The sequence below is a fragment of the Drosophila innubila genome, assembly GCF_004354385.1.
Source record: "Drosophila innubila isolate TH190305 chromosome 2L unlocalized genomic scaffold, UK_Dinn_1.0 4_B_2L, whole genome shotgun sequence".
NCBI classification, from domain to species: Eukaryota; Metazoa; Arthropoda; class Insecta; order Diptera; family Drosophilidae; genus Drosophila; species Drosophila innubila.
This window is the reverse complement of record NW_022995372.1, coordinates 17,652,959-17,675,567: the sequence shown is the minus strand read 5'-3', so window position 1 is coordinate 17,675,567 and position 22,609 is coordinate 17,652,959. Positions and strand designations below refer to the sequence as shown.

The 22,609-nt window shown below is 44.0% G+C and overlaps 3 protein-coding genes across 3 annotated transcripts; 1 reads left to right on the top strand and 2 right to left on the bottom strand.

Moving 5' to 3' along the window:
- Positions 1-128: 128 nt before the first annotated feature.
- LOC117780079 (WD repeat and FYVE domain-containing protein 3) lies at positions 129-15,386 on the bottom strand. Its single transcript, XM_034616476.1, has 18 exons — positions 15,126-15,386; positions 14,816-15,061; positions 14,018-14,372; positions 13,765-13,951; positions 12,378-13,703; positions 11,180-12,195; positions 10,531-11,110; positions 8,990-10,179; positions 7,204-8,441; positions 4,650-6,770; positions 4,445-4,548; positions 3,468-4,380; positions 2,883-3,051; positions 2,621-2,827; positions 2,450-2,551; positions 2,241-2,375; positions 2,053-2,167; positions 129-1,993 (listed from the first exon to the last, which is right to left on the bottom strand). The coding sequence occupies exons 1-18, from the start codon at positions 15,384-15,386 to the stop codon at positions 1,828-1,830; spliced, it is 10,431 nt and encodes a 3,476-aa protein (XP_034472367.1). The 3' UTR covers positions 129-1,827.
- A 1,646-nt stretch (positions 15,387-17,032) lies between these two features.
- Positions 17,033-20,411, top strand: LOC117782076 (dynein heavy chain 1, axonemal). The gene has a single exon (XM_034619017.1). The coding sequence runs from the start codon at positions 17,036-17,038 to the stop codon at positions 20,207-20,209; it is 3,174 nt and encodes a 1,057-aa protein (XP_034474908.1). The 5' UTR covers positions 17,033-17,035; the 3' UTR covers positions 20,210-20,411.
- On the bottom strand, positions 20,354-22,609 carry LOC117779915 (tectonic). Its single transcript, XM_034616260.1, has 2 exons — positions 22,073-22,609; positions 20,354-21,745 (listed from the first exon to the last, which is right to left on the bottom strand). Exons 1-2 carry the CDS (start codon positions 22,607-22,609, stop codon positions 20,444-20,446), a joined length of 1,839 nt encoding a protein of 612 aa, XP_034472151.1. The 3' UTR covers positions 20,354-20,443.

The window sequence follows — 22,609 nt, the reverse complement described above, 5'->3', positions numbered from 1 at the left end:
AAGAATGTGGGGAAAATTAGATTTTGTTTTCGTTTAAAACTTTTGTTTTGGTCCGAAATTTTGGTAAATTATTATTAATGAAAAGTCGCCCCAAAAACTCCATTCCCACGCTACAAGAATGCAATTTCTTTTTGTTAACATTGTCCAATTTATTGAATCGTATTTTGTCTTTTCGCATATTACACGAGCTAACAATAAATATATATATATATTTTTGTTTATTATATTTATAGTAATTTCGTTATTTACTTTCGCTTTTGTTCGGATTTGTTTTTGCGGATGGTGTTCTCTTTTGTAAGACTTAATTGGCTAGGGGATCGTGTATTTTCTTCAATTACTCGAAATTTTTTACTTTTGCTTCTCATTGAAATGTTGTAGTTATTTGCTTAAAGTCTCTTTTTGGTTAGTTGTTGAAATGTTGTATAACTAGTTGTTGAATGTGCTGTTTATTGATGTGCTTCAAGTCTTTTGAAAGTGTGATTTGGGTTGCATTTTTTAGGGGATTCCCCAAGACGCTTTTGGGCATAAACAGTACAGAAGTACATATATATATTTAAATTGAAATATTTTTGTATATAGCTGTCACATGTATACAATATTTGTAAATTATTATCAATGCAACATGTAGATGCTCTACAAAATACCGAATATCTTTTTTTAGCACTACGACCATTTTATTTAGCTAATTTATATTCCTTCTAAATCTCTTTTATTGTTTACTTCATTATTTGTCTTTTATATTTACAAAGTTTTCAGTTTAGAGCCTGCTGTCATAGCATAAAGGGGGGTCCAAAGCATAGAAGAAGTGGAATTTTAATTTGAGGTATGCTGAAAAACTTCTATTTATCGTTTAGATGTAATTTTCATAAGTGAAGAAAAATAATCTTGAATTGTCCATGACAGCTTGAATTTAATTTACTACGTTTTTATTTAGCATATATTACGTTTTTATTATATTTATCAGTTTAGTTAGTTAGCAATTTAGAATATTGCTTTAAGGACCCATTTATTACATCAACATTTATCATTGCTTTTCAGTTAATTGTTTTTATTCATTTGGAAGTAAAGTGTCTTTTTATTAACATTTTCGGCTTTAGAATTTGCCAATTTGTATATATAAACATTTATTTAAATTATTATTTTCTGTGTGAGGTTTGTGTGTTGTGTGCTAATTTGGTGTTCTGTCTGCTCATTAAAAGTCTGTCTACAAATTTGTTTAGTTTATTATAATTGATATAAGTGGCGGTGCTCGTTTGCAATATTTGGTAAGCTAATTATTGATTTGGGTTCTGTTCTTTACTGGTACGTACATACATACAATATATTTCCTATAATTTATGCTTTTATACTTTTTGAATAACAATACTTTTGTGCGATCGTCAGATTTAATACAAATTTTGACGCTATTCACACAAAATAGATTCGAATGTCAAATATTTTTATAATATTACAAGACAATTCAATTACAATACTACAAATTGTCCATGATTGCTGCGTATGTAGCAATGCTTATTATGGTTTTATTCAGTGTATAATAAATAGTATAAATTATTTATAAAAAAATATTGCAACTTGTTTTGTTTTTACTAAATAAAATTAAAAAGTATATAAAATCATATAACAGCCTTTGGTTGTTCTTAGCGCAACACAATTTTTTGGTTAAAATTATTATAAATTAATACGTATACAATTATATAATAAATAAGAAGTATTTAAATTAATGCCCCAACGTCTTTTAACAGTTACAATTTTTTTTAAGGAAAGTAAACGCAGTTATTACAATTTGTTATCTAATAATAGGTACACAATGCGCTTCAACTGATGTCTCTAGTTGTCCAGGGAACTCGTGCGCAACTGACTATAACAAGCCTGGCATACTCGAACAGGCTTTAAAATGCGTAGACGTGAGATTTCCGACTCAAAACGACTGCACTTGTTGCAAAAGACCTGGCCACAATTACGACAATGATGCTTCCGCTCATAAAGAGTAAATCTAAAATATGGAAAGAAGTGAAATTGAATTTGCAAATGAAATTTGTTGAATCAACTTACTTCACATGACATTTAACACACTGATCTGCGCCCTCGTCTTTCAGCCAATGATCGGCTACACCACGTCCCGGCTGCTCAGTAACGCTCCAGGAGAAAATGCGACCTCGTGCATCACCTGCAAGTGTTATATTTACGTCATGAGCATTCACTCTTTGGCAGTAGTCCTTTGTCTTGTCGCTTGCACTTACCAACATACAAGATCTTATGATCTTTGGACACCGTCAGCGCTGTTATGCTAGCCGGTTCGGCATTATCCTTGCGATCATAGGCCGTATGCATGGTTAGCTTGGATCTAAACATTAATTGACGTTGCCATTTGAAGCCTGGGGAAGGGGTAATTAAAAGGATAGTTGCAGATGATAAGGGATAGGGAATAATTAGCTATTAATCTATAAACCTTTTCTAAGCGCCTGTTCGCCTCGATGTCTGTCATTATCTAGCAAAACGAAGCCATCAGTCAAACTAGTGTCCGATTTACTAGGACGAATGCTGTGCTCCTCTGTAAACAAAGCAGAAATCAAACATTAGCAATCTTTGGAATAGATGACTTCGTTAACAATCTCCTTACCTTCATTTGTATTTTGTTCTAAACTGCAGCCCGGTGCGTCTACGGTTGCCGATTTCATTTCATGCAGTGACTTGGCACCCGTAATCGAGCTCTTTCGGCGCTCTTCTGAAAGTTCCGGTTGGGCAATTGCTTCTGCAGAATTACTAGACTCGTTGCTGTGCTGTGAAGACTCCGAAATGCTGCTCTCCGAAGCGGATTTTACAATTTCTATAAAGTTTGGCAATTGTAGTGAAAGCTTTGAGGGATTAAGTGTGCAACTAACCAAGTTCCGGTTCTGGCTGAGAGAGGCTCTTCATTTGCTTGAAAATATTTATCTTATCAGCCTTATTGTCATCTACTGAGCCTGACTCGGGCTTGTCCTGGGAGCCGACTTCCACTCCCCGCTTGAGCTTACGATCAATGGGCACCTGAGTGTGTTCCAGTGACCACATCTGTCAAAAGCGAATGGTTCATATTAATTTTTTAAACTTTTTATATAAACTAAAAAAAAAAAAAAATTCTCTGATACTTTTTTTTTTTATTTTAATGAATGTAATGAAAAGTATAATGCTCTGGTGTTTAGTTACTTAGTAGGGGATAATTGTTTCCTGAGTAAGCTCGGTGTTTGTTATCTGATCAGGACGAAGAATAAGGAAAAGCTAATTTATAGATAATGAAATATTGAAATGCCTATTTTTAGAGTCATGGAAGAAATTAAAGAAAACCTTTTATTCCTTATTTTATTTGTTCTGATTTCATTATCTTTATTTTTTTTAACAGTCGTGAAATAACTTTTGTAAGTCTTTTTTAATCTTTTTACCAATCCTATTATAAGTGACTGTATTTAATAGAAGAGATCTTCACTCACCCGTACAACTCCATCCGTTGAGCCTGTCATGACCACATTTTGTTGATCCCATTCGCGAATCTGTGAAAAGGCTACGCAAAGTATTTGCTGCATGCGATCAGCGCTGCCCACGCACGTATTAACCATGGCCAGAGCATCGCCATTGATGGACCAAACATGTAGCCAGGTGGCTGAGCAGGTGGCAATTTCGCCAGTCAGATCATTGATGGCCACGGCCGCAACGACTCCCGCATGTCCACGCAGTTGACGAACGAATGTGAAGCGCGACATGTCCCAGACTATCGCCGTTCCATCACGGGATCCAGAGACAACTACATTGTAGGCTGCGCTGGCGGCCAAACAAGTGACTGCATCCGTGTGGCCATGTAGGGAATGCCTTACACTGAGACTCTTGCGATTTGCATCAAACTTCCAAATGGTCACCACGGAGCTGGTGCCGGCTGTGACAATCATCTTGGCATTTGGACAGGCACAGGTCAGTATCTCGCCGGAGTTCTGTGCCGCCGCCTCGGACACAAAGGATGCCCGATCCGTATCATAGAGGCCAACGCGCAGCGAGTGATCAGCGAATCCCCAGGCAATGTATTTGGTATACGACGGTGGCATCATCACCTTGTTCTGCTCTACAGCAAACACCGTTTTGTCCGGTTGAAGTATTTGACCCACTGGACCCTTGAGCTCTTTAATGGGCTGTAGACTGGGCTTCAGATTATCCAGATTGTGGAAAAACAATCGATCTGTTTGCAGCACGGTGCTGTTGCCTTGTATCAAAGCCGTGGGATCGATCAACGCCGAGTGACGTGAGTTGGCCATTTTCTTGGCCGGATGCGATTTTCTAAATAGCTGCTTCGGTATTTGACCAAAATTGTTAATGAATCCAATTGTCGCATTCTTCTTAAGCGGATCATCAATGCTGAATAATGAATAAGTTGTTAATACAGGTTCTCCCTCTTAAATTAGAGTAATGTTTATCTTACTTATAAATGTCCACATTGCCCTCATAGAAGAGATGATGGAATACATTGACGGCATCCACAGCGGCGGGCCCTTGTTGCTTGCAACCGAAGATCAAGTCGATCCACTAAAAGAAGAAATTATGTTCAAGGTTAAATAATAATTTGATAAATAAAAAAATTAATAATTATCAAAAAAGTAATAACATATTTTTAAAAGTTAACTTACCAAATGCAAATTTTGGCTAACATGATCGCACTCGAGAGCACTTCGATGCAGCCGTATAAACTCTCTGGGATCCTGTTTGGCCCAGGGTGGGAGTATGACATGATTTAATGTTTCACCATTTTGCTTGGTGCCTAGATCAAAGTTGTTGAAATTGCTCAGAAATTCGGGCAAATAAAAGAACTCTGGAATCAGTTCCTTGACATCAGCCATGTTCAGCTTAGAGGCCGATAGCCAGGCCTCTTTGATGCTGTGGAACATGCGATCGGCGAGATCAAAGTGACCGCCTTGGAGTTTGAGAAATGGTTGGGAGAAGGGTTCCAGACGGACCAGATAGGAGCATACGATCATGGCTGAGCTGTAATGAGTGCCATAGTGATAAGGAGGAGTTTCGCCATGAGGATCATCCCACTCCTTGAAACGCTTTTGGAACTGCTCCAAGCGTTCGTCCGACTGTGCGCCCATTGGACGTGAGAAGTCACGGAATGTCTTGGGATTGGTAAAGTCCAGCTCCTCCGAATCGTAGTCAGCCAGAATCCAAGGGAACACCGGATACTGCATGAGATCATTGTAGCTACGACCGGCGAGTGTATTTAAATGCATTAGATACTGGAAATTTGAGATTTCGCCACGAACCCAGCGTTGAGTTACGGATGTTTCTCCGATGAGACCACTAAACAGTCCGGAAGTTTGTTCCACGCTTGCCGTACGCTTCTGTCCGGCCACCGATTGCTGGGCATTGTCATTCAGGGCAGTGGCCAGGGCCAGGAATCGTTGGTTCACTTTGTTGCGAACCTTGCGCGGAAAGCTCAGCAAATAGTTTCGGCCATCCTCGGAGAAAACCTCCAGTGCAATGGGCTGCAACAGATAGCGACGCTTGTGAACCTCACGAATCTCCTCGTAGGCAAACTTAGAGCACTGTCTCAACTTTTGGCTTACAGCACGCGATGTGGATGACGTCTGACCACCCGAGTTTGGTATTATGGGATCGTATGCGCCTAGAGGAAGTGTGTCAATGTCACGTATTTCTCTGTTCTTCAGCAGCGTGAAACCGTCAACAATATAGCAATGCTCCTTGCCAAACAACAGTAGACCCTCAAAGGTGTCCAGACCCTGAATGCGGGCACAGCGAAACATAAAGCTAATCTTTTCCTGCTCCTCGAGCAAACGCAAAAATGTTTCATTGTCACTGGTCATGGATGTGTCCTCTTCTTCCTCATCATCCTCTGGCGCGTTACCATCAAGAGATTCCTGCGGATATGGTGCTCCATGCGCCAGCAATTTGGGCGACACAGGCGGAGGTGGCGTCGATGTGGAGATGCTTGCCTCCAAACGGTGTGGATGAGTTGTTTCTAGCGAGGATTGCTGCTGAATTAAATGCTGCTCGGCCTCCGCCAGAATCCGTGGCTGTTGTTGGCCATGTTGGAAGTAGGTCTTGCTATCCAAACTGGAGGCCACCTTATACTTAAGTTGCCGATTGTCGGCCAGCTCCAGTTCCGGCCGATACGGATAATGCAGATAAAAGACATCATTGCGCATCGTCTTTTTGCGCATGCGATGCGGTCCTTCGGTGGTGTCCAGTATCCACTTGTCCAGGGAGCAACAGCCCGCTGGTCCCCAAAGACCGCGTTCACGTGTCAGCTCCGTTTCGGATTGCACCCAATCCTGGTAGACGTAACGCTGCGTATGTTGCAGCATTTGCTGATATTGCTTAGTGCGCAGCTCCAACAGATCCTTGATCAGCTGGACATGAATGCCAGTGCACTCGTATGCCGACTCCCGGCTCATATTCGACTTGGTTCGCACCAGTTCATCCTTCTTTACCTTGGTGCGACTGGCCAAACGGGTGAGTCCACCGGTTACCTTCTGTATCTTGGATTGGATCTGATTGTGCAGCTCCCAGGGCACGCGATAGGACGCCTTGCGTTCGGCTTCCACGTAATTAAACCACAGCTTAGAGGCCAGCTCCATAACCTGCTCCCGCGTGGTCTGCAAATCGGGCGCCTTGGAGTTGGCCTGAGGTGGGGTAAGCGATATCTTAAAGACCTCCTCAATGGCGGGCTTCTTACACACGTAGAGCTCTTCCCAGACACGAAAGGCGGCGCCCACAATCAGATTGCGACCCTTTGGGGTAGAATTAAATTTATATTAGTAGGGATTATAATTTTTAAAATATAAAATATTCAGTATAATAAAGTTCATTGTTGATTTTTATGAAGTGCTTATAGAATAACTCTTATTTTTATTATGAAAGTAAGAAAGTGGTTGATTAAACATTAATTTATCTTTAAAAATCATACAATTAAAATTGAAAAATAACTTTTATTTAAATTGTGAGATTTTCATCAAACATTTTATTATTTTTTATTTAGATAAATAATAAGAGTTTAAATTAATAATTATAAAAAACATGTATATTTAAAGTTGATCCTGTGCTCAGGATACCTTAAAATTTTAACATTCTTTCTAAAAAATGCATTTTCTTTTTTTAAGCTCCGACTTCCAATAAACGACCCTAGCTAATATACTGGATTTTATCAAGTTTCTTCAGACTTACCTGCAGCTGATTGAGGTCCTCGTCTTTGGGTTCGGTGGTCTCCGTTTGTGGGTTGACATGCCAGGTCGTGTTGCGGCTTGTCGCCGGCTCCAGGATGATCTTCATATCAGCTGTCAACTGCAGCAGACAATAGGTGAGGCATCCAATGAACTCTAGCTCATGATTGCCAGCGCCAAAGATGAGCAGACGATGTTGTATGATCTTGTGAAGTGCCTCCAGGACACTCATCTGCTCGGCAATGGAGTCGTCGGTGGGACGCGAAAGCAGAAACAAAATGCTGCGATTCAGCGAATGATGCAGGTGCTCCAGCGACAATGATGAAGAACGTCGCTTGGCCTGACCAATCAATTTGATGACAAAGTCAAAGATATCGTGGGGATTCCTGGTGAGGCAGCCCTGCCATAATTTGTCCACGATTCGAGCTGTCAGGTAGAAGACATTCGGAGCAATGTGTTGGGTATGACTTTGCAGAAGTGGCACTAACGGCAGCGCCGCCTGTTCCCCAACTAGCACATCCGCGGCCAATAAATGATCCATGAGGGCAATGATGATCTGCGTCTGGTATTGCACCTGTAGTGGCAATTCTGCCGACTCCGGTGCGGCATCCAGCACAAGATCAATGACAGGCGTGCTCTTGCCGTGCATGTTGAGGCCCAATGAATCCACAACAATCACACGCAAAAAATCAATGATGCACTTGCGCACTGGATGTGCCGTCAGTTGCGGCTGATTGGCAACAGCAGCGTGCAGGGATTCCGGCGGGGGCAGGACAAAGCTACTGCCAGTGCCATCGGTGGGCGTGGAAGCACCGCTATTTGGCTGCGAATCGCTAGATCGTGAAACCTGCGGGAAAAGCACCGCAACCAGCGAGGTGACCACATCTCCAGCCATCATTACGGGTGTAAAGTCGTTAAGATTTTGATACAGACTGAACAGCAGTTGAATTATTGTCTCTGGATGACTATGTAACCAGGAGGCGCAGTCTCCGCTATGCACAATGGCACGCACCATCGACAGCAGGACACAGATGCCCTCGGGACAGACATTCAACTTGGGCAGCTGCGTATTGGCCGAGACTGGCGCACCCCATAGAAATGACCAGACGCGATCCAAATCGAATTTCGTATGCTCCGTGGCTAGCACTTTTACAGGTTGTCCCATAATCAGTGCAGTCACAAGAAAATACAGCTCCGGCACATCCAAATGATGCTGCATCAGCCACTCGAGCAACTGGAAACCTGCAAGTAATTTTATTATTTTAATTAAATTGTATTTTATCTATAATTCTTTATGTATGAATGATTAATAAGGGTGATGTTAAAAAAAATTTAAAAATGGACAACTTGATTGTCGCGGAACTTTCCCTTGATGCTTTTTCGAAATCTTCCAACTGTCATACCTTTGTCAAATCTTAACCGATTCCCTTGCGAAATGTCAATTTTATCATTATTTGGCCTCTAATTTGATTCTGTATCAAAATTAGAAAATTAATTTTCTTCCATCACTGTCCATTTTTCTTGACACATTTTCAAAAAATTCAGACCGGCATAACTTTGCCAAATCTTAACCAATTTCCTTGCGGAATGTCAATTTTTATAGTTATTTTGAGTCTTTTTGATTATGCATCAAAATTGGAAAATTCAATTTTATTCCATCCCTGTTCATACTTTCCCCTAAAAACATTTGGAAAAAAAAAACTCGATTCACAATTGGGATTTACATCACGATATATATTGTTATATTTGATGTTGAACTGCAATTCCAATGGAATTTATCGTCTACTCACCGGGTATATTTAATGCTGCCGCCCGCACCTCTCCGGCAATTTGTGTGGGCAAATGCTGTATGGTATTTTGAGGCGTGGCCACGATCACAGTGCCAGTGCCATTGCTGGGCCGCTGATTGAGCTGCTGGGCGCCCAATCCCAGCATCTTGCGTTGTGAAACCATTTCTGTAAAGCGTAGATATCCTCCATTATGGGTTGCATCCCGAAAGCGAACTAAGAAACTTTCATTGGCGCAGATTACCACCAGGATTCGGACTGAAATGATGACTGTGGTGAAGTGGACATGGGGCTGCATAAAGAGCAGCAACCAGTCCATGCCAAGTGTCTTGGAGATGTCATCGCAGATGACGTAGTTGACGGTGTTGCGAGGCGTGAACAGCAATCCGTGGAGCAACGAGAGGCAACGATTGCGCAAGTATATATTCTGGGCGGTGCCATCCTGATCTTCAGCTTGTTGCTTCATGCTAGGCAACAATACTGCACGTTCCGCATTTGCATCTTGCATGCGAGGCAACTTGGCGGCCACGTACTGGCCGAAGAGCAGAAGATCCGTGTGCCTGGGCTGTCCGCCTAGCAGAGTCTCTAGCAGATTGAAGAGTATCTCGCGTGTGGAATGATCTTGAATGTGGGTTATAATGTGCAACAGTTTCACCAGCAACTGCAAATCCCGCATAATCTTCACATTCTGCTTCTTCTCATTCGATTCCACAACAAGCTCCAGCAGATGCTCCAACAAAGAGCGCAACAATCCATTTGGAGCATTATGCCAAATCTCCAGATCGCACAGCAAATCCTGAAAGGCAGTCACATTCGGAATGGCGGACATGTCGTGACCACTGTTCACGGTGCCCACCAATCCAAAAGTCAAGTGCAGAATGTGCGAGTTCAGCAAATGCTTCTTCTTTTTAAAAAACATTCCCAGCGTCTGATAGCATCGCTTGCGATCCATTTCCGCCTGTGCCGCTCGATTACTCCGCACCACACAGGTCAACGCTTTGACACCTGCATACAGCGACTCCACATCCTGTGCCATGGCAATTATTCCCAGCAGCACATTGCAGCCTCCAACGGTGTCAATCATCGCCGAAACTGGATGCGGGCTAAACACACGTACTCCCAAATAGCCCACAACAACGCCTCCAAGTGAGCGACCTGCGCCAGCCAAGTGACCCGCCGAATTGTGCAGAATTCTAGTAAAAAGATGAGAAGTGGGGACGTTTTTTAAAGAATATTTTGGTACTATTCGCATTATGGGTTAAGGTATTTTTAATTAATTTTTGAAGCATTCATGAATATCACATTTTACCAAACTGAATTTTTCAAAAGTCTGACTAATAAGGACGATTAATTTAAGGGTTTAATTTAGTTAAGTAATGTAAAAACAGAAGTTTTCAAAAATTTCAATTTTTCAATTATTTTTCTATCAATGTGTAGTTTTACTTGATATTCATTATTAATTTTAGTTGGACACTGTACATAAAAAGATCAACGCTTCTACTAAGTTAGTATTTTGTGATTTGGAAATAGCCGATGATACTCACTTGATGGGCGTAGCATTCTCATGGGAATTCATATTGAGCTGCTTGGCAATGCTCTTGTTATCCGCACGACTGTAAACCTTACGTATCTTGACCAACGTTAACTTTGAAACGGCCTTCGCATTTAGTCCGAGAAGCACCCGATCTTCGGGCACCAGAGGCGCCAGAGGCTCAGCTTGTTTGCCCAACTGTGGAGCTTGCAGGGATCCCATGTAGTGCGGCCCCAGCTGATAGATGGTCTGCACTGTCTGCTGCGTGAGCACATCCTCCAGCAAATGACAGACGCCCTGCTTCCAGCAGAGACGAGAATACCGACGCCAAATGGGTGGTGTGCCAATATAGCCAAAGATTTGTGTTGCCGATGTAAGATTGGCGGTCGTTGCGCCTGGATGTTGGGCAATGTAGTGCAGTTTCTGTGTGTGCATGGGCACTCCATCCAAATAGAGGGATAAACTAGAGTTCTTAAGCACGGCACGGTTGAGCACCACAACCAGATTGTGCCATTGTCCTTCATGCAATAAATCTGGACACCAGATGCGGGCAATGCCATCATCCGATCCCTCCGGCTCCCAATCGCCAATGCCTGAAAATAGAGCAAGGGTAAATAAAGATGTCACAACCATATACTATTTAATTACAAAGGGGCTATTACTTTTTCTGGGCGTGACCAGAGTCTCCTGTGTGGAGACCACAATAGCCTTATCCCTAGCTGAGAGCAGTATAGACAAACAGGCTAAATTTTCCTCGCGAGGACTGTGAATGGAGCGAACCAAAGTCAGCAGGCGTACACAATGTGGATCTGTCTTGGGATCCGAGAACTTTTCGACACAGAACCAGGTGGAGAAGCTGAGACCCGTTTGCGGAGGAAAGATGCGATCACCTGCACCGATACCTCCAATGGTGTTGGCATCAATGGTGCCTCCAGCTGTGGCTGTGGCCTGAGGCGCCAGTGATGGCAGATACAGACAGCCAAATCCCTCGGCAGACATGTCCAGTTCCACAAACGGCGGCAGCGTACTCGAGCCGTGAGCACGAAAATCTCTTGGCGTTGTCATCGAAACGAGCGTCTTAATTCGCGTCAATGGCACCGGGCCACCCTGTCGATACGGCTGCTGGAGATCAATGTCCGAGCAGGACAAGGGTTCGCCCAGACGCAGAAACTGGCGCAGTTCTGTAGGTTGCAGTGCCTGGGCAGCCAGTCGTTCCAATATATACTGCATAGGCACGTGCAGCGGATGCAGTTCCTCGGCCAGAGCATGATGTGTTAGCCTTAGCAGCTGCTCGGCCAGGCCGTGATCGCACATGATCTGTTGATTGCGCTCGCTGCGAACCAAGGACTTAATGATCTCACTTAGGTAGACCTGCAGCTGAATAGCCTGGAGAGACGCCTCATCGTGTTGCACGCCGGGCAGCAGCTGTAGCATACAGAGCACCACTCCAGGATGCACAATGCGTGGCTCCGGTGCGGGTTGCGTGAGATTCAACTGACTGGGATGCACTGGCGCCGCTAGCTCCTTGCTGGGTGAGCGCGTATGTGGCGTTGGGTCACTAAAGAGCGTAATGACGCCACTCAAATTAGGCGACTCAAAGTTATCCAATGCAATACTGTACAGCAGTCGGAATACCACACAGATGTAGGACAATGAGCTGGGAATATCCTCGGAAAAGCTGCAAGAGAACTATAATTAGTATGCTGAAGGTGAAGTATGATTGTAGGAAGCAGGAATGCTAAAAATTGCAAACAGTTCGATGGAATTCGCATAATTTATATAATATATTTAAATCTTTTTGATGATTGCAATCAAGTCAGTATCCGATTGCAATTTTTTACAGATATTGTAGACACTCACCTGAAACTCAAAATATCACCGCTGAATACGTCATGGTAGTACTTTAGTAGCGTCTGCTGGGGCTCATAGGTGCCGGTAAAATCCTGTAGGGCTGTGTCGCTTCCGAAGCAGCCCAAGAGACGTAACGTATCGCACAGTGAACTGTTGCAGATTTCCTGATGAAAGAACTTGGCATTCGCTGGCTCGAAGCGCATTGCAGTTGTCAGCGTCTGGCAGACAATTTGTAGCAACAGAATGAGATCCTGCTGGGCAATGCCCGGCTGTAACTGTGCCATGCTCCCATCCAGCGAGACAAAGACGCTGGTCAGATAGACAAAGCCTCCAACCTTGCGAAAAACTGTGCGTGTGCGATGCGAATCCTTGAGGCAGCCCAACAGCATGTTGAGTATTTGTATTTTGAACTCCACCTGATGCGGATTGATGCTGTGCATCAGTGACAGTATATAGAGCATGTCGTCGTCTCCACCTGCGGAGAGTATCAGCTCACGTACGATGCCCAATGCCTGTGGTCGGCAATGCTTGAATTTAACCAGCTCATGGATGCACTTTGCTCCTCCATATTCCCGGAACAACTGTGCATTATTGCTGGCACCGCCGCCGAGGAGCATTGTGAGTGCCTCCAACACATGCTTGCCCAACGTGTCGAACAGATCCTCCTGCTGCTCTGCTTTTGGTTGGACAACAAGCGATTCATCACCGTCGGTTATGTGTCGCACATGATCCGCATAGCGATTGAGGCAGCTAACAAAGATTTCTAGAATTCCCACCTCACGATAGACATCCTTGAATACGCTATTGTGTCGCAAAATGTTGAGAAGCGTTTTGAGGCAGAGGATGCTGCACGAGGTGGATTGATTGTGTTTAAGTAGCAGGGACAGACTGATTAGCTCCTTGCAGGGCACAAAGTTCAGTTGAAAGACTATAAACTCGAGCAGATCATAGAACTTCTCCTGAATTTGTGGACTCTTCTGATGAATGCGCTCCGCAAATGTACTCAACGTTTGCTCCGATTCGAGTATGAAATAATTGGCATTCTCCGAGTGATACACACGAGATATGGCATCCAGTATAGTGCAACATAATGCTGGCGTTGTGGATTTCAGGAACACCGTCTGCAGTACCTGAAATGCATACACATTCCGCACACACGTCTCCCGTGAACTTGCCTGTGGCAGTTGAAAGTTCTGCAGCTTGAACACCGTGTTGAACTGTGAAGCCGGCGGACGAAGCTCGTAGAAGCCGCACATGCAGAGGGATGAGATCATCAGGACCAGATTGCGTATAGCTGCCTGGATTTCCAGAGTTTGACTGCGTGCATTATCGAATCTATAGGGTAGAAAGAGGTTCTATTAACTTGGTTCTTTTTTGAGTATTCTTTTGTGGTTACTTGAGCAAAAAGTCACTGAGAAATACGTAGCCTTGGGAGGCACGAAAGTCGTCCATTAATATCTGTGATACTTGACTAGAATCCTTGAGAAAACAGAACACGGTGACAAACATTTCGACTATTTCCAGCGGGTTTCCAAACGTCAAACGTTGCATGTTGTCCACGCATAGCGCCATGCAACCCTTGGCTAGAATGGCAAATAAAATAAAAGATTAATTTTAATGATTTGCACTGATTTCTGAAGGGATCTTACAATGTATATAAGTAACAACGGCATCGGTCAAGCCATGCCTTGAGATGGTGGTCAGTATCTCGGCCGCATTCTTGCGCCACACGATATTCTGCATGGGACAGGGCGAGGTGATGGCCGAGAAGAGCAACGTTAGATCGTCCATGCGAGCTAGCTCCTCAGCTGGATATGGATACGAGCATAGTTTCACCAGCAGCTGCACAAATACCTTTTGCAACAATGTTCGACGCTCATGGGCATTAAAATCACTGACACTTGCGCCTTCAGCAGGCGGCTCATCGTCCTCCACTTGTGGTAGATCGAAGAACAGATACAAACACTTTACCAGGGTGGAGGGCACAGCTGCTGCTGTCATGACCTGCAAAAAAATTAGAATAAAGTTGATTTAAATTAAGTTTGCAGAAAAATTTCTCATATTCTGCAACCTTTGTTTAATTAAAAATTAAATTATTTTAAAACTCATAACAGTTACGATCCCTGATAAATAGTCCCATGTATGAAAATGTGTAAAAGATAACTATGTTTATAAAAGCGTAAATAACATTAGTCATGCAATTGACTTAAATAGAATTACTGCAAAGAATTTAATATGTGATAAAAAGAAAGGTCGGTCTCTTTGGGTTCCTATATACATGACAACTGATCTTGAGGAGTTCCATGAATCATTTTTAGTCTCTATATTTAAAAAGTACCAGGAGTCTATTGAGTGTGTCAAAACAGAAGTTTGGGTAGAGGAGAGGGAATCGTTCCATGTAACATATAAGATAGATATTTTGAAAACAATACTATCCGCATGCTCACCTGTATGAGCGAGACATCGCCATTGGCCAACAGATTCAAGGTGGCCAAGAGCAACCAACCGCTACTGGAGTCCTCCGTTGTTTCCACCTCCAGAAACTTGACAATGGCTATGGAGGCTGCCTCAGTGCTTTGGTTCGATGCCCGCTTGCGTATTTCGCTGACCATGAGGCGGGAAACCTGTTGGCAAAAGGCGACCACATCCCAGAACTTTTCGCTCATATCATTGGCGGGACAGCTGCTGAACACCTGTTAATAATTAAGACAAATGCAATTATTTAAAATATTTACATCTGTTTATTATTAATCTTACTTTGCAAAACAATGGCAGCATTTCATAGAGTTTGCCATCGCGTTCGGTTTCGCTAAGCGGTTCCTTGGGATGCGTGTACTCATTGAAGAGCTTTTTCAGTGTGGCCAGACTCATCTGAATACGTGCATCCAGCAGTGCGTCTTCGCTGGCATTACGCGCACTGGGACTGCCACTGCCACTGCCGCTGCCTGATGCATTCCCGCTGCCACTGCCGCCGCCAGTGTTGGCAGAGCCGCCGCGCAGCTTGCGCATAACGTTCATATCTCAGGTATGTGATTGTGACTGTGCGTGCGTGTGTGTATGCGCCGTATTCCAGTTGTTGTTGTCGTTGTTAGTGTTACTGCTGGCTTTCAAACTGGAAATGTGCACGATAAATTGAATTACTTAAGTGCTTGAAATCACATCATCAAGTCAGCGTTTAGCTGACATTCTATTGCCATATTTTAACAATTGCACCCGCTTTAATTAGCGTCTCTGTTGGTTGTGAATCACCGGTAATGTTATTCGCACAATTGTTATCGTTGTTTTTGCTTTGGCTTCTCAAAACACACATATGAATTGTTTAAAGCTTTTCAAAGCGCAATGCTTACACACACACACACTCAAACACACACACTCACACACAGTCCCAATAAAGTAAGCGAACGCGTGCGAACGTTGTCTCTGTGTGTATGGGTGTGTGTGTGCGGGTGGGAGGGAGATCGCACTGAGGAAATGTTTAAGCGTGGGCGAGAGTGCAGCGAGTAGATTTCGTTGCGAGTTCAATGGGGGTTAAGTGAACCGAGTGCCTCTTTTATTGCTTTGGCAGCTTATCAATAAATCAAGCACAAATATTTACACTGATTGCGCGAACAATAACAGCAACAGCTGTTTGAAGTTTACTTAACGCGCAGTTTGTTTGCTCATGGTTTGTCATCAGCTTTACAACTTTATTTATTCAAGCACTTGCTGCCAACGCATTTGGGCCATGGTATCTACATATCTACAGCAAAAGTTGAAACGGGAACAGCTAACGGCTGTTCATTTTCTGTTTCCTTATTCCACGCACATTCGTTGCACGCTCTTTGTTTTGCTCGCGTTAATCGCGATGCTACGATAATTTTTATTGATTTTTCTGCTCTCATACGCTCTCTCTCTTTTTCTCTGTGTCCAGTGGAGCACCATCGCTCGAGTAGCAATTTGAAAATTTTCACACGCATATTTCTCAGTGTTTGCAACACTTTAGCCACTTACTTTTACTACACATGTTTAGCATTGTATTTGTTTTATGTTTTTCACTTATTTTAATTAACTAATTCCATTGTTTTTACATTGAAAAAATTCATTTTAACGCACACGAACGAATAGATGTTCATTGGAGATGTACGATGTTTACGTTACTAGTTAGAGGTGTGCAAAATATCGCCAATATCAGTCACAGTATTTTTATTAATAACTCGAGATTTTGCTATTATGTCTATTAATAGAATACACTTGTTAACTGCGTGCTTTGAATATTATGCTTTTACAATCAAAATACTTCGCATAATGCAGTATAAAACAAAGAAATAAATATCATAAATGCCGCCATCACAGCTGTCAGGTGGTAGTGCTGTTAAGCGCCGATTTTGTTCACAATAGCCGCGTTGCCAACTTCCTAAAAACAGATTGTGCGCTGCCAACTACCATAAAAGATAAATGGCGCGCAGAAACAATGTTTGAATTCCATTTTGTAGCTGAATTTATACACCAAATTTAGCTTTAATAAAAATAAAAAATATTATCAAAAAGCACACTGTCATGTAGTTGTAGATATGTATATGACACAAAAATAACTACAATAAATATTCGTTTTACAAAAACAATTGAAAATGTCGAAGATATCGAAGATGTCGAAGACTTCGAACTCCATTTCGATATCAGAGGGATCAATGTTGGCGACGAGTACCTCCTCCGAGCTGGAGGACGATTCCTCCAGGGCGATATGTATAATGCCGCCGCGTCCGGGCACAGCCCCCAAAAACTTTAAGGAGCTGCATATACCACGAGATCAACTAACGCCCGTCACATTTCCCATTCAGGAGGCACAACGTTGGCTAACGTTGGTCGGCAAATCGGACAGGGAAGAGGGAAAGATCTATCGGTTTCCGTTGCCAACGATTTTACCCAAGGTAATACAGACACGTTTCGTGCCCAAGGGGGAGCTGCCCAAAGATGTCGCCGTGGATCGACGTCGACGTCAATACAGCAAGATGAATCTTGTTGAGGAGCTGAAGAAGGCCGGACTAACCGACGATGTCCTCCAGCCGACCGAAGAGCAATACAATCTGATGTCCGAGTTTGCGTTTCCCCACAAGTTTCCCCTCAGTTTCTTTGACGACAGCAACTATGACATCAGCTCACCCGAGGCCTGGTTCGAGCTGGGTGTCGTCGGAGATGTCCATTATCCGCTCCCAGCTCGTGCCTATCTCCCCTACAATCGGAGCCTGAGAAGTTGCCGTTGGGCCACCGCCGCGGTGACATCGTACAATGCCAGGACGGACCTCTGGACACTCGTCTCCCTGGAGGATGAATGCACCTACGAGGTGCCCAAGTTGCAGTTCATGTTTCTGGCCGAGGATCCGCACAAGTACATCCAACGCTTGAAGTCGGCCATCCACGAACGGCACAAGGGCGAGCAGTTGATGCTGATGGAGCTGATCGTGGACTGTGTGCTCCATGACGATATCGAGTCAACGACTTTCCAAAGCTTCAAGCCCATTGAGAAGATCCTGCAGGAGTCCAAGGTCTCGGAGCAGTGTAAACGACGTCTACGCTCCGAGGTAAACATCGTTTTTGAGCGTCTGATGGCGCTCTATGAGCTGGAGCAGTTCATCATCCACATGCCCAAGGAGTTCCCCCAGTTCCGCAACATTTCACTGAAGGAATTCATGCCGACTGCCGCCCGCGTTGACTTTGCGGATCAGGAACGTCGCGAGCTGCAGGCTATGAAACTGGATATCATGGATAAACGTTATGGTTGGCTCCGGGCCAGTCTCTTCTATTGCGTGGGTGGCATCGAGGCCATGATGGGCGTGGCCATCGAGTGTCAGCATATTGAGACTCTCAACATATTCGTGTGCAACTTCAACAAGCCGACGGCTCTGGTGGATTTCCTGCAATCGCAGGAGGCGCACAGCGACAGTGTGGCCACATTCCTGAAGGTCTACTGGCCACAGCAGCTGAACACTGTGATTACCCTGGTGCTCCGGGCACTGGGCAAGGGATGGCTGGACATATCGCTTAGGGTTTGGACAGTCTATGACATGTGCAAGATCTCGAGATTCCTGCTGCAGGTCAAGTTCCGTATGCAGGAGTCGATGGAGATGCTTCTCCTGTCCTCACTGACCAATTTCACCAAGCTAGTTTGTGATCCTTGCCTGCAGTTCCTGGAGCTGAAGCACAACTACAAGTGGACCAGTGATTTCATAGAAACCGAATTTCCCTACCCAAAACCCGTGTTTGCCTTGACCATTGGCATTAACGAGGATCGCAAGATCTTTTACTCCACAAATCCCGATGAGTTTCAGCCTGCGTTATTGGACATCTATAAGCGGGGATTGGAGAAGACAGCGGGTGTTCGTGTCATCGATGCGGATGTCATGACAAATCTGAAATTTGCCCGCAATCTCTTCATCCTTACCGTCGAGCTGATCGAGGATAAGTTCCTCATCTATAACGATCTGCTGCGACGTTGTTATGCCCAGGCGGTAATTCCCCTGAGGGCCTATGCCCGCCTCTTTGAAAGATTCATCGACTTTTATCTGCTGAATAACGCGGAATTTATGAAGGAATATGCGGCGGCCAAGAAGCCATCGTCCCAGGTCAAGCGAGACATCATCGAGTACAAGCGTCAGAAGGATGAGGTGCGCACCATTTTGCCGGCATTTATAACCATCGGATCCTTCTACATCAACGTGGATACCTTGAAGCAGTTTCTGGTGAAGAAGTACATCGACCTGGTGCGTCGCATCTTCGAGTATTACGTGGATCGAATGTATGAGACGAACGAGCTGCTGATAGAGCGTTGCCAGGAGGTCTTCCAAAAGATCGCGATGCGTCCAGTGAGCATTGAGCATCTCTTCGAGATCAGAGACTATGCTCTGACGGTGCCGGACATTGTGGATGACATCCGAGCCGATATTCAGGTCATGTGGCTGGAGTATGACATGCTCGATAGTTTCTTCTATAATCTGAGCGATCATCAGTTTGCGATGAAGTGGAATGCTTTTGCCTGGCCCCATCAGATTCTTGTTCGACTGTCCACGCTGAAGGATGAGCAGAAGATCGACATTGAGGAGTTCCTACGACAGCATTACAGCGAGTGTCAAGGCTTCGAGGAGCGTCTGGAATCGCTTAATGATGAGGTCCAGGCCTTCTCTCTGATCTTCAATCCCAATCGGGCTCAGGAGACCTCGGTGGATATTAAAAAGACCTGGGCCCTTATCAGGGAATTGGAGAAGCTCGGCCGAACGCTACAGTATCGTCAGGAGCTCTTTGAATTGGATCCTCTGTCCACGGCATTCCTTACGAGCATCGTCGACAGCTTTCAACCCTATAAACAACTTTGGTATGCCTGTGCCAATTTTCACAAGCTGGAGGATGCCACTTTGGGTAATCCCATAGCACAGATCGATCTCGAGGAGGTTTGGGCCAACTTAATGAACCTACGCAACGAACTTCTCCAATCCTTGGAGAATTTTAGTGAGAAACCCGAGATTATGGATGTGGCAAATGTGTTTATAGGAAAAATCGATGAGTTTGTTCCAGTCTACAATAGTGTCAAGGATCTGAGGAACGAGAACTGGATGTACCTTCACTGGATGGAACTCAGTAAAGTCATTGGCAATGAGATCAAGTACACTGTCGCCTTGAATTATCAATACTTGATTCGAAAGGGCATCCTCGACTTTCTGCCCGAAGTGCATGATATCTCCGTGAGGGCTACCAACGAGGCGGAGGAGATTCAAAAGGCCATCGAGGAGGAGGAGCGTCGCAAACAAGCCGAACTGGATGCACTTCTTCTGCGTAAACAATTGCGCAAATGTCGCAGGGACATACTCTAAAATATTATTCCCCCCATTCTCGTTCAGATCGTGAAAACTATTAAAAATGGGTTCAGCATCTAAAGCTGAGAGTGTTTATATTTTTATTCTTATTGGGTTTGGATATTCGAAAGATATAGTTACTAATGTAGCAAAGTATCTATCCGTTATCCGTTAACTCATCCACAACATGACATCAAAAATAAATTCAATGCTAAAGCTGAATTTTATAAGATGGGTATTTGTATATTTTCATTAGGTAAGCAAATGTAGCCAGGTTATAGCAAAGATAGTTAGCAATCCGCTGGAGAGGATTGGCAGATATCCAGAGTTAAGTCGCGCCTTGAAGAACATCACGGAGACGGACAAGGGTAGCTCCACCAGCTGTTCGGCCGCATCGAGCTCGAGATCATGTCGTTGTCCCAGCACCAGCTTGGCATGTTGCAGCACATTCTGGTGCGGCACCTGACCCTCGAGCAGCGTCATCTCAGCCACATGGAACTCGTAGCTGACGCTGAGCAACATATTGCGACAGCTGAGACTTTGCTGCTCCTCGTTATAGATGCCCTGGATGGGCAGCATCTGCTGGGCGTCCAGCTGAAGTGGCAGCCACTTGTCCAACTGAGGTCTGCCCAATTGCGAGACAAATATCTGGCCAAGATCATCCAGTTGAGTACAATTGTGTGGCAGCAACTTACGCCAAATATGAACCTGCAATTGCTTGCAGTAATCCGTGTGATTGCCGTGCTCCGGATGAACTGGAGTTAACTGTCGCAATTGGCATTTCTTGGACAGATCCACGCCAAAGTTGACAACGCTGTTTTGGCAAAGCGTCAGCCAGTGATGATGTCTCTGGGTGACATTCTTATGGAAGTAACTGAGCGAATTCTTCTTATCACTGCTGTTTTGAGGCTGAAGCGTGGCTAGAAGAAGCGGGGATCCTTGCAGATAACCAAGTGGTCCCGAACTGGGTTTGGCCAGCTCATCAGTTGCAGTCTTGTAAATCAGTTCGTACCTTAGCCAAAGTTCCTCATTCTCCTCCTGCAATCTGGCTTCCTTCAGCAGCAGCTTGGCTGCCAGGATGTGTGTATAGTTGTGCATCAATTGCAGCTCCACGCTGTCCACCATTATGTCCACATGAGTCCCATTTCCACACAACACTTGTGGTTGTATCAACAGTTGTTGGCATATTTCAATATCTATGCCCTGCACATCCTGATCCTCCAGATCGCGTGGCCTCGTCAACAACTGATGACTGCTGGTCAGGTTGAGCAGTGTCCAGAGATGACTCTGCATTTCTGTTGCATCGCTCATGAGGCAGTTGCTCTGCATGGGTGCCAAGTGGCGCAGCGTTTGCTTCAGCTGACAATTGGAGCTCTCATATGCCATGGGCAGCTCAAAGTCGCACAGATGTTTGCTCTCTGGCTGCCACAATTGTAGCGCCTGTCCAAATTTATAATGTGCCGTGAGCTGTGCCGGCATTAACTGCTCCTCAAAGGCGCTAATCAACTCCGGCCACTTTTTGTACTGATCCGCATCGAAATTGTTGCTGGGAAGCTAAAAGCAAAAGGATTTTTATTTTATTTTAATATTTATCACATTTTTAGCCATGTAAAAATATTAGTCTTGCAACTTACAATATAATTTAGAACATAAAATAAAGATTAAAATTTGATTTAACCATCTTATTTTCGAATTTATTTTATAAATATTATATAAGTTTAATCTGTTGATAATCATACAAATTTCATAATACATAATAATTAAAATTTGAATTAACCATCTTATTTTCGAATTTATTTTATAAATATTATATAAGTTTAATCTATTGATAATCATACAAATTTTATAATACATAATAGTAATGACATATTCATGGTTTACCTGTAATTTCGCTGGCTTTGTATTGCTGCGAAAGACGCACAGCCAGCCGTCATGGAGCTGACACGTCGGCAGACCATGAGTGTATTGGAAATCTTCAAGACGCGTCTGCAGCTGTGGCGCCACAGAAGATTGCAAACAGTTAAAGACCTGCATAGTTTGTGTCGGACAATCGCGATCACAGCAGCAGTTTATTTCGCATAAATCCGCATGAAGATCACAGTCGCAATAGTAAAAACCATAATCCTTTCGAGACGTCACAGTTATTCCTCCTGTTGTGACATTCTTGGACTTGGTAGCATCTGTTCCAGTTACTGGAGTTGTAGTCCTCTGTCTAGGAACTGCAGTTGTTGGCGGCTTTTGTGTTTTGCGTGGTGGAAATGTCTGGGCAGGAGTGCTGGCTTCCTCTGGCCATGGACTGCCAGTGGTATTCACATCTATATTGTTAGTTGTCATCGCAATTTCAGTTGTTGTTGTGGTTGTTGTGGATGTTGAGCTTGTGTTATAAGTCTGAGAAATTCCAATCTTAACGCAGCTCAT

Excerpts from the sequence above, each read along its gene's own strand:
- LOC117782076 (XM_034619017.1), top strand. The coding sequence starts at position 17,036 with ATGTTGGCGACGAGTACCTCCTCCGAGCTGGAGGACGATTCCTCCAGG.
- LOC117780079 (XM_034616476.1), bottom strand. The coding sequence starts at position 15,386 with ATGAACGTTATGCGCAAGCTGCGCGGCGGCTCTGCCAACACTGGCGGC. Across the intron at positions 12,196-12,377 it reads GGTGATATTTTGAGTTTCAG|CTTTTCCGAGGATATTCCCA; the intron begins GTGAGTGTCTAC and ends GTTCTCTTGCAG. Across the intron at positions 2,552-2,620 it reads AGAACAAAATACAAATGAAG|AGGAGCACAGCATTCGTCCT; the intron begins GTAAGGAGATTG and ends CTTTGTTTACAG.
- LOC117779915 (XM_034616260.1), bottom strand. The coding sequence starts at position 22,609 with ATGAGCTGCGTTAAGATTGGAATTTCTCAGACTTATAACACAAGCTCA. Across the intron at positions 21,746-22,072 it reads CAAAGCCAGCGAAATTACAG|CTTCCCAGCAACAATTTCGA; the intron begins GTAAACCATGAA and ends TTTTGCTTTTAG.